The sequence below is a fragment of the Gavialis gangeticus genome, unplaced genomic scaffold (genome assembly GCF_001723915.1).
Source record: "Gavialis gangeticus isolate Ggan-Ray unplaced genomic scaffold, GavGan_comp1, whole genome shotgun sequence".
Taxonomy (NCBI): domain Eukaryota; kingdom Metazoa; phylum Chordata; order Crocodylia; family Gavialidae; genus Gavialis; species Gavialis gangeticus.
Window position 1 is genome coordinate 37,121,084 of NW_017728994.1, and position 10,652 is coordinate 37,131,735.

The window sequence follows — 10,652 nt, forward strand, 5'->3', positions numbered from 1 at the left end:
AATCAAATAAATGGACTGTAAGGTGGATAGAAAACTGGCTGGATCATTGGGTTGAAAGGATAGTAATCTATGGCTCAATGTCTAATTGGTAGCTGGTATCAAGTGGAGTACCCCAGGGGTCGGTCCTGGGGCCAGTTTTGTTCAATATTTTCATCAATGATCTGGAAGATGAGAGAGAATGCACCCTCAGCAAGTTTCCAGATGACACCAAGCTGAGGGGAGTAGTAGATATGCTGGAGGGTAGGGCTAGGATTTAGAGAGACCTTGACAAATTTGAGTATTGGACCAAAAGAAGTCTCATGAGGTTCAATAAAGACAAGTGCTAAGTCCTGCACCTGGGACAAAACAGTCCCATGCACCAGTACAGGCTGGGGACTGGCTAAGTGGTAGCTCTGCAGAAAAGGACCTGAGGGTTACAGTGGACAGTAAGCTGAATATGAATCAACAGTATGTCCTTGTTGTCAAGCAAGCTAATGGCATAGTGGGCTGTATTAGCAGGATCATTTGCCAGCAGGTTAAAGGAAATGATTATTCCCCTCTATTCAGCACAAGTGAAGCCACATCTAGAGTTTTGTGTCCAGTTTTGGGCCTCCCACTACAGAAAGGATGTGGACAAATTGGAGAGAGTCCAGCCAAGGGCAGTGAAAGTTGTTAGGGAACTGGGGCACATGGCTTCTGAGGAGAGGCTGAGGTAACTGGGCTTATTTAGTCTGGAAAAGAAAAGACTTGAGCAGGGATTTAGTAGCATCTGTCAGCTACCTGAAGGGTGGTTCAAAAGATGAGGTAGATAGTCTGTTCTTGGTGGTGGTAGATAAGAGAACAAGGAGCAGTGGTCTCAAGTTGCAGGAAGGGAAGTTTAGGTTAGTTATTAGGAAAAACTCATTCGGAGGGTAGTATATCACTGGAACAGGTTACCTAGAGAGGTTGTGGACTCTCCATCCTTGGAGGTTTTTAAGACCAGTCTAGACGAAGCCTTAGCTGGGATGATCTAGTTGGGGATGGTCCTACTTTGAGGAGGGGGTTGGACTAGACTTCCTGAGGTCCCTTTCAGCCCTGGAGGTGTCAGATGGCAGGCAGGGAGGTAAAAAAAAATTCTACCTGATCAAGACATCAAACGGCTACTCAACACAGCTCACAAAGACACTCTCATGGACACAGAGGGACAGCCTTCCAGCTTCAGCTCCCTCTGTGAAAAAATGAAGTTTATTTCCTACCTATGGGGACTCTTTACCATCTGGTACCATCTACACTTTTCCCAGAGCCCGACGAAGGGACTTTGATCTTGAAAGCTGGCAGAAAAGGACAGTTTTCTTGCCATTTTCCAGTTGGTCTAATAAAAGGTATCAGTTTGGAACTAAGAGTTCTAGTTTTTGTATGGTGGAATGTTAAGAGCAATTCATATGGCAACAGCCGTTATTGGTGACCTTTTCGCTACCCTGATAGATAGGGTGATAACTTAAATAATGGGGTAGGAAGATGGAGCCAGTCCAGAAACACAACTGTGCCCTTACAAGGCACAAAGGGCTCATGGATTATAAAGTACTATTTTATAAAGATGTCAGGGTCAGCTCCCACTTCTGTACGATGTTGAAAGGCTTTTTCCTTGATTAAATCTGAGGTTAGAAATTCTGTTTGTTCTGTTTGCATTTGAATTTAAGGAAGATTAGAGAAGTTTTGATTCAAAGTTCAGGGCTTCTTTTGTTCTAAGAAAAATTATAAAACAGGCATGTGTCCTTGATGGAGTTTGGTTGTTATAATTTTCTAGTACCTTGTATTACTTGCATACTAAAGTGCAGTGTTACCTGAGTGCATTAAGGATCCAAAAAGTGAAATGGACTGTTTCATTTTTATGCAAGGTCTCATTCAACAGTCTGAAATCCATTTGGCAGATTAGGGAAGCTGGTACAGCAGTTGACTTGCTCATTGTCCTACAGCAAGTTAATGCCATTGGGGAAACTAACCCCAGTGATCCATATTCCAGTAATCTGTTCTAACAAATGTATCTCTTGTACAGTAATATTTTCATTTTTTCAGTACTTACATCTCTTTTCTTAATTCCAAGGTTGAGTAAAGACCTCTCTGAGAGTTCTTCTGTCATACAGCATCTAAATGTAGATCTCCAAAGGAAAGATGAGGAATATGCAGACCTGAAAGAGAAGTTAGCAGATGCCAAGAAACAAATTCAGCAAGTACAAAAAGAGGTTTGGAACAATAACAGGACACATTCTTTGTACAGATTAAATCTAAACTAAATCAATCCTTGCTTATCAAACACTACAGTATTTACTCAAATCCAAGATAAGAGTTGCTCTCCCCTCCATTTTAACATAAGGAAAAAAGCACCATATCTTCGGTTGCAGTACAAGGTTGTGGGGGAGGAGTCAGGCTGTTGCTGTTGTTCCAACTCTAGCAACAGCTTGGGTTTGGGTTGGAGTTAGAGCCACAGCTGCCATTTGCCATCTGCACCACCAGCAGCCCCCTAGCTCTGGCCCTGCTGTGGTCTGAGGCCTCCACCCAGCCTGGAGCTAGGGATGGAGCTGCTTTGTGTCCCAAGCCTGAGGGGTTGGGTGGGGGAAGAGGTGGTGGGTGGCAGGCTTTGCGATGGGGGGTAGGTAGGCAGCAGGGAAGGCTAGGTGGGAAGGGGGCAAGTGCCAGGGAAAACAGGTACAATGGGGCGGTTAGGGACTAGGGGGCACAGGCACGGTGTAGCAAATGATGGAGGGGCAGGTGCTGGGGTACATAGGCACTGGGGGAGCAGGCAGCCAAGGGGGTTCAACAGGAAGCAGGGGCATGTTGTGGGAGAGCAAGGTGTAGGTTTCAAGCCACTTGACTCCACCCCCCTCCCCCCTGCTTGACTGGTATCCCTTTGCCTCCTGACCTCTACCAGCGGTGGGGGTGATTAATTTAAAATCACCCTTCAATAATTAGATACTATACATGAAAAATTATATAACATTTATATAATTTTTCCATATATAGAATCTAATTGTTGGATTATCTTAATTTCTAAATTGTGTTGATTCGAGTAAATGTAGTTGTCAAACACCTGACTAGTATAAATTTTCAGGTAATTCGTATTAATACTGAACTAAAGGTGAACCTGAAAGAGAGCATTGGTAAAACTGTAAGCTAATGAGATATGACTATTACTCATTCATGTTTCAATATGCAGATACTGTAATTGGTGGGGACCTACCAAAATTGTGATTTCACGATTTTTTGCGCAGCCTTCCTTGGGGAAGGGTGGAGGTGCGAAGGGAGAGAGGGGCTGCTTGCATCGTAACATGGCTGCCACTGACACCTGTTGAAACTGATTGATGGACAGCCCTTGAAGCCAGTTAGCAGCAAGGGGCAGGGCTGTGATGGACAGCCCTCTCAGCCCAACAGCAACAAGGGGCAGGGCCACTGGGGCCCCTCGACCTATTAGAGGCTGGGGTGGGGAGAGGGCTGCAAAAGGGCTGTGCTCAGCCTGCAAAAATGGCTGCCAGCCTGGGTATCTGCCCACAAAATTGGCCGGCAGCCACCTCGATTCGGTAGACACCTAGTAATGGGAAAACACTTATTGTGCAAAGGCATAATAAGGTAGTTCCATACCCTGGGCAGTGGTTGTGCTCAGGGTAGTACATATCTGCTATTTTTGCACCCTTTCCCCCCAAAAGGCAGCTCCTGAGTTGCCCCACCATCCTCCAGTAACCATCACTGTTATTGTATGTGGTCTATATAATGACTTAAGATGCCATTTTGGCCAGTCTGATTACTGATTGCTGGGGTCGTTTGACCCCAGTAATCTTTCCTGCCATGGCAGGGGGTTGGACTAGATGATCTTCTTAGGTCCCTTCCGACCCTAGAAACTATGAAACTGACAAGAATGTTGCAGACTTGATTAGTTAAGTGGCACTATGGAACATGCATGTCTGACTTTGGGGGCTGTATTTTCTTAGCATGTTGGAGGCTGGACTATATAAAGATAATACTTTGGTCTTTTGGGGCATCACTCTGCCACTTTTTTCTGACTGTAGGTCTGCCACAGAAGATGTAAATCCTGTCTGCTTGTTTTTGAGGCAAATGACTCAAGACCTGAAATTAGACAGTGCAGATGTCTCAGAAGTGGACTCCAGAGCCTCTGAGTGTTCCCCTGGGTTGTACCTGGCACTGGAAGCCATTTCTGAGCTATTTACACTGATTAATTGTGGGTTTTGGATGTGCTGGAGCAGCAGTGAGTGGGTGAAGCTTATTTCCTTGGTGACTGATCTGGCATTGGGAAGAAGCAGTTTAGATATGGCCTGGGGTGAGATTAGAGAAGATTTGCCAGAATGGGAATGTGCTAATTTCTCTGATATTTCTCTCAGTGGGTCAAATAAAAGTTACATGTTCCATTAAAATATGTGAAAGAAATTTTAAACAGTAACTTTTAGTTGTATTAGTGACTAATATCTAACTACCAAGCAACAGGTATAATTAAAAATCTGTAGGGTTGCTTACTGCAATAGTTTGCATTTTAGATGAAGGCTAAATTGTACAGTTCAGCCTTAGTTGAATTACTGTCTCCCTAAAAAGCCCACTAGCACTTCTTGTTCTGCTTCCAACTTGCCTTCTAAATATTTATGGTCAGCCACTTGTGAAGGAGCAGTAAAGAAGTGAGATTATATGCCAACAGAAAACTTTATTAGTTTTATAGGTATGGCTGAAATGCATACTTCACAGATTGTCGGTACCTGTTGAATACTGTAAATCTTCCACACAAGGAAGATGGAAATGTAGTAGTGTGTTCTTGGAAAATAAGTGAGAATTGTGTAGTTTGAACTCTTCATGTGAGTCTTTGAATCTCAAACATATTTACATCTAATTGTACTGTAAGTGCAGTCTGCTTATACCACTGCTGCGATACCCATTGACCCCATGTGCCAGATTGGGGGGCAGGATCAGGCCCTTAAGTATCTCTGCCTGGCCTCACACTCTCTCCCCCATCCCCATGCACTTAGATTGGGTCCCTCACACTCCAGTCGGTCCTGTATTGCCTCTCCCAAACCCAGTGCACTGGGATCAGGTTGAGCCACTTCCACGTAGCTCAGCACACAGGGATTGAGTCCTGCACTGCCTCCAGTAGCGTGCAGAGCCACGTTATCAGGCCTGTAGGGCTCCTTGGGCCAAGTCTGACCCAAGAGCTAGGGGTTGAGCACTCCTAACTTTTGCCATCTAAATTAAATGAAAGTAACAAGCAGAGGATGATGAGCTATGTGCTTCACTTGTCCTTTCACAGGTGTGCACAATGCGCTCAGAGGAGAACTCTCTGAGGAACAAAGTTAATGAACTTGAGAAAACTAAAAACCGGTTGGTTGATGAATTAGACATCAAACAGCGAACAATCCAGCAACTTAAGGTATTTTTTTTTTTACTATTGTGGAAATGAGCATTGTTTACTCTGCATTTTGTCTAATGCTGTAAGACGTCTAAGCAGCAAGACGGCCTACAGAAATAGGGTAAAATAAAATCAAGTTAATTTTAACTTAATGATCAAATAACAAGTTTAAAAAATGTCTACTGATACTAACTTATCAAATTTGCTTTGATAGAGCTAAGTGTTCAGGAAATGTATTATTTAATATATTCATTAATAATCCAATCAGCAGATGCTTTTACTCTGTTGAAGTATCTGAATTTGAATTAATAAAGTAAAAGGTTAAAATGCCTTTTATAGTATATTAAAAAGATCCTTATTCTTCATCACACCTAAATAATCACCTAATAAGGTTCCAATTAGCAGACTAAAAAGCCTTTCAACAAATACCAGTATGTGTATCTGTTTTCAGATGTTTTCCTACTAATTTGCTTTCCATGTGCTATTTAGGAGCAGTTGAATAATGAGAAGATGGAAGAAATTTTGAAGCAATATGATAATGCATGTAAAGGTCAGCAATAGCCATTTTTTTGTATCCTAGAATGAAATGATTGTAGAAGGAGTTCTTGTGTAATTTGGCTTGAAGGATTTAATGTTCATGTTTTAAAATGTTGCTTGGCATCAACAAATTCCTAACCTGACATTTTAAAATTTTGAGGTGAGGAGCTGCATTTTTTAAGCTCCTGTCAAGGAAATTGAGACACAGGATAGGGATTCCAAACTCTATCTAAAAATAAAATAGGTCGTGAGTTTTCCATTCCCTTCACTTAATAGTTTTCAAAAAAATCAGAGGAGGGGTTAGGGATACCTTTTTAACAACACTGTGAAGATAAAGGCACTGGCAGGTTTAATGCAAGTTTGAGATGTATCAGTGAAGTGATGGTTCAAATTTCGTATTGTATTAGGAGAAGAAACTAGAGGAGTCCCCAGATGCTGAGCTGGGGACAGTCGGATAATGTAAAAAAGGATAGCCACTAGCTTGACCACCTTGACCATGGACACTAGAAAAGCATTATTACACCAAAACAGCTTTGGATTCAGAACTAGTTTAATGGACATACCAACTTGGGAGAATATTATACAGCTTGAGAGAAATAGAGGCCTCCATTGTAAACTTATTTTTAAATTTTCAGATTTGTGTGCAAAAAAGAAAATAATTGAAGACATGAGATTGACATTAAAGGAGCAGGAAGAGACTCAAATGGAGCAAGACCAAGTGCTTGAGGCCAAATTAGAAGAGAATAAGAGATTAGTTTCTGGTAAATACCTGTATAGAATCCAAGAAGGGAGGGGCAAAATATACTTTATTATACTAATTGCTCTATTGCATTTCTCCCTTTTTATCCTTGACTTTGTTACTGTTATATTGGCCCGAATCTAAAATACTGTTACAGTTCTGTTTGAGCATAATGGCATGTGGTGCCACTCTGTCTCTCTGCCATCTCATCACTCCAACAGTAGTGATAATTACTCATTGTAAAAGATACCAACAAGAGAAACAGGTGAACATGGTAAGAATTTTAAAAGTGAAGCATATCTTATTTTATCTTGTTCTCATGTTGTGCCTAGAATTGGAAGAATGGAAGCAAAAATATAAAGAGCTGGAGAAGCAGAGCAGTGGTAACCAACAAATAATAAGCAAATATGAAGAGGAAAGTATAGATGTTAGAGGAGAACAAATAAAGCTGCAAGAAAGGCTGAAGGTAAATTTAATCCCTGAATTCATACTTTAAATGTAGAATCTTTAAATGTAGATTGTTCAGTTTAAAGTAAACAATAGTCTGCATCATTTCTTTTCTTGTTGCACCCTAAAGATTGGGCATGTTAAAAATACATGTTGTCAAGCCATGACCTTGAACCTTGGGCCTTGGCCTGACCGGCACAGCTGCTTATTCTGGCCTGCTGTCTTGAAGCTTCGAGCAAAGCCTAGCGCTCCTTCCAATCGCTGGTATTCGGTGGCGACATGTAGAGGGTGCACAGGGATGCACATGCACCCTCTGACCAGCTGTGCTCCCTGGTTAGGTGATGGGCAGCAGGGGCAGGCGGGAGTGCTGGTGTCTCTTCTGCAAGCGCTGGCCAGGGAGTGGGAGCTTCAGATGTAGCACTGTGGCCACTTTCCGGTTGGTGAGTTTTGCGCCACCCCCCCAGTTGCTGACTGGTTGGGGGGGGGGGGGGGGGGGCGGCACGTGCCCCACCCCCGACTAAGGTGGCACCAGTCACCCATACTTGTACCAGAGTAGCTGACCCTGGATTGTTGAACTGACTTGTTCTCTGGCTCTACTTGATCCCCTGGCTTCCTGACTCAGCTTGTTCCTGAACCTGACTCTTTGCTTTGCTAAACCCTGGCCTACCTAGCACACAGGGCCAAGCTGTCCATACACGTTGCTCCCTGTGGGTCCGGAAATTTGACAGTAGGGGAGCGGCAATTAATGCTGTCACTGCTGCCACAATTTTTGGGGCCTTTGGGGAGCTCTGCAGGACGAATAACATGGCTCCCCTGCTGGATCAAGCTTGCCAGGCAGGTGGTGAGTGCCTCTGCACTAAATCATTTGAACAGTTCTTTTCAATTTACTTCTCCTTTTTGCATTTTTCCTCTGCTGCACACTTCATGCAGTATTTTTAATAATCGTAGTTATTTAGCAAATGCCATCCATTAATTAAAAGGAAAGTTTTGGAATAAACACATCATCTATTAAGTCCTTCTAACTGTCTGTAGCACTAAGAGGAGGAGACACCAAATCCAAAAAGCTTCATGTCAAACTGGATGCACTTGCTGAATCTGTATTTAACACCCTGTTCCCTGCTTAGTCCATCAGATTTGACTGTCTCAAAATAATATGCTTGTCCTTTGATGTTTAAGCCTACCCTCTCGCTGTGAGGAACTACATTTGACTTCTTGGAGTGAGGAGGTGGTTAATCTCCAGACAACTTGGGAAAGGCGCTTGTTCCCTTTCCTGGAAAGGGCTCATGACTGACTATGCTGATTATGTAAAACATTGCATTTTCAGGACGGCAGCCATTACCTTTTCCCATTCAGCTTGCACCCTTGGTGCTGCAAGTACCTTTGTTTTGAGGGAAAGATAAAAATAGAGGTTTCCCTTGATTTATGCAGTACATGTGTTCCTGGAGAATGACGCATAAATCGAAATCTCATAAAGCAAACGCACTTTACAGTGTAGCAGATAGGGATAGTTTCCCATGGTGGTGAGGAAGGGAGTGAAGCTGGGACTAAGGAAGGGGTAGGGGGAGGGGTGCCACTCCTAGGGCTGCATAAGGCAGAAAACCAGAGGGAACAGAGCGGCACTCACCCCAGTCTTGACTGCAACAGCCCCAAGAGTGTCTGACTCCAGCTGCCTGTAGCAGCTGGGCTGCACCATGCCCCAAATGCCCCCGAGGCTCTGCTGGTCCCCTCTCACCCCTTCCCGTGCTGGAGTGGCCCCGGGAGCAGCTGACGCCAGCTTCCTGCACCAGGGCATGGAATATTGGCACCCTTAAAATGTGTGAAAATTATCAACTTAACATCAGCCTAACCATTGAGAGCTTTCATCGTAATAAAAGAAAAGATTCATATCTTATTACTTTTATCTTTCATTAAAACAGGAATCCGAAGAAAAATATAAAGCTGATAGAAAGAAATGGTTAGAAGAAAAAATGGAACTCATAACTCAAGTAAAAGAAGCCGAGAATAACCGTAACAAGGAGATGAGAAGATTTGCTGAAGACCGAGAACGTTATGTAAACCAACAAACAGAAATGGTGGGTCATGAACCATTAGCCCTCATTTTTATGGCACCCTTACCCTGTCTTCAAAGAAAGTGATGAGTTGAATCTGCAAAGTGTAAAGTGTGTACTTAAAGGTGTCAAGGATGCTCAACTCTTACTGTTGTTAATTACAGTAGAAAGTATTGGGAGCTTCATAGGACCAGGTTTTCACTTTCTTTTCTCAATTGCTAGGAAAGCCAAGATGAGAACTGTATGTAAAGTCCCAGAAAGGTGCCATTACTAAGAATATGAAATGATTCACCAGCAGATCTAAATAGTCTAATTATCATATTTACTCGAATGGAAGGTGACTGTGATTATAAGATGACCCCCCAATAATTAGATTCTATATATTGAAAATTTATAAATTTTATTATAATTTTCCAGTTAAAGAATTTAATTATTGGATCTTTGCCTTGACCTTGTCCCGCAGGTGACTGATGCTGCCTTAGTCAGGGGGGGCATATGCCCCACCTGCGACCAACCCTGCTGACCAGGGAGAAGGGGGGCCCACAGCTGATCTCACTGCCGGGGGAGAGGGGATCCCCCCACAGTCGATCCCACAACGGCTGATCGCTGCAGCCGCTTCCGAGAGTGTCTGCAGCTGTTTTTGGGAGCAGCTGCAGCAATTGGCCAGCTCTTGCAGGGGGGGCAATGGTACTCCTGGTGGCCCAGCCTGCCCACTGCTTAAGCGGTGAGTGTGACCAGTCAGGGGGTGCACAGGGGCTTTCAGGGGGTGCATGTGCACCCCCTGTGTGTCACTACTGCCTTGTCCTCCTCTCGCTGCTACAGCACAGGAAATAAATCTTGGAGGTCAGATAGCCACTGGCTTTCATCATTCCCCCAACTTTTTCCCCTGGTAGCCCCAGCCCTCTCTCTTTACTATAGACCTTGCTCTCCCTGAGCACATGGAAGTGAGGAGCAAATTTGAAAACAGTAGCCTTGAAATTAAACATGCTGTAGCAATTTGCATAAAGCACCCAGGCACTCAGTTTATCTAGTACAGGCAGTCCTCAGACTTACGACACAATTGGTTCCTGAAAACTGTGTTTTAAGTCGAAACGTTAAAACTTGAAACCAATTTTCCCATAGGAACAATGTTATAACTTGGTGATTTGGTTCCTTTACGACACTTGATACAGCTGCATCCAGCTGGTAAGTCTGTTGTGGTAGATGGGGATGGGGGAGGGAAGGTGTATGGGGGAGCAGATCAGGGCCCCACAGTGACGGAGGGATTGGGGCAGGGACTGGGACAAGCGTGGAACAAAGGCACGGCTCATCCAGGGGGTCTGGCGGCTCCCACCATTGTGTGCTGCTGGTCTGGGAGCTGCTTGTCTGGTAGCTCCTGCCACTGCCCCTGCCACTTATTTGGGAGGGCACAGGGGGGTGAAGGGGCTTGTGCCCCCAGATCTGCATGGGGTGGGCAGAGCTGGTGCTGCCCTGCATTGCGTTCCAGGTGGGCAGTGGGGCTATGGCAAATGGCTATGCCTGA

General features: G+C 44.1%; 1 protein-coding gene across 1 annotated transcript in view; it reads left to right on the top strand.

The window, feature by feature from the left end:
* Positions 1-10,652, top strand: part of KIF20B (kinesin family member 20B) — an 80,945-nt gene that overhangs the window by 35,720 nt on the left and 34,573 nt on the right. The window contains exons 22-27 of the mRNA XM_019502112.1: positions 2,063-2,201; positions 5,261-5,380; positions 5,849-5,909; positions 6,532-6,657; positions 6,968-7,101; positions 8,999-9,154. Of these exons, the coding sequence (XP_019357657.1) occupies positions 2,063-2,201; positions 5,261-5,380; positions 5,849-5,909; positions 6,532-6,657; positions 6,968-7,101; positions 8,999-9,154 (736 nt within the window). The remainder of the gene's footprint in view (positions 1-2,062; positions 2,202-5,260; positions 5,381-5,848; positions 5,910-6,531; positions 6,658-6,967; positions 7,102-8,998; positions 9,155-10,652) is intronic.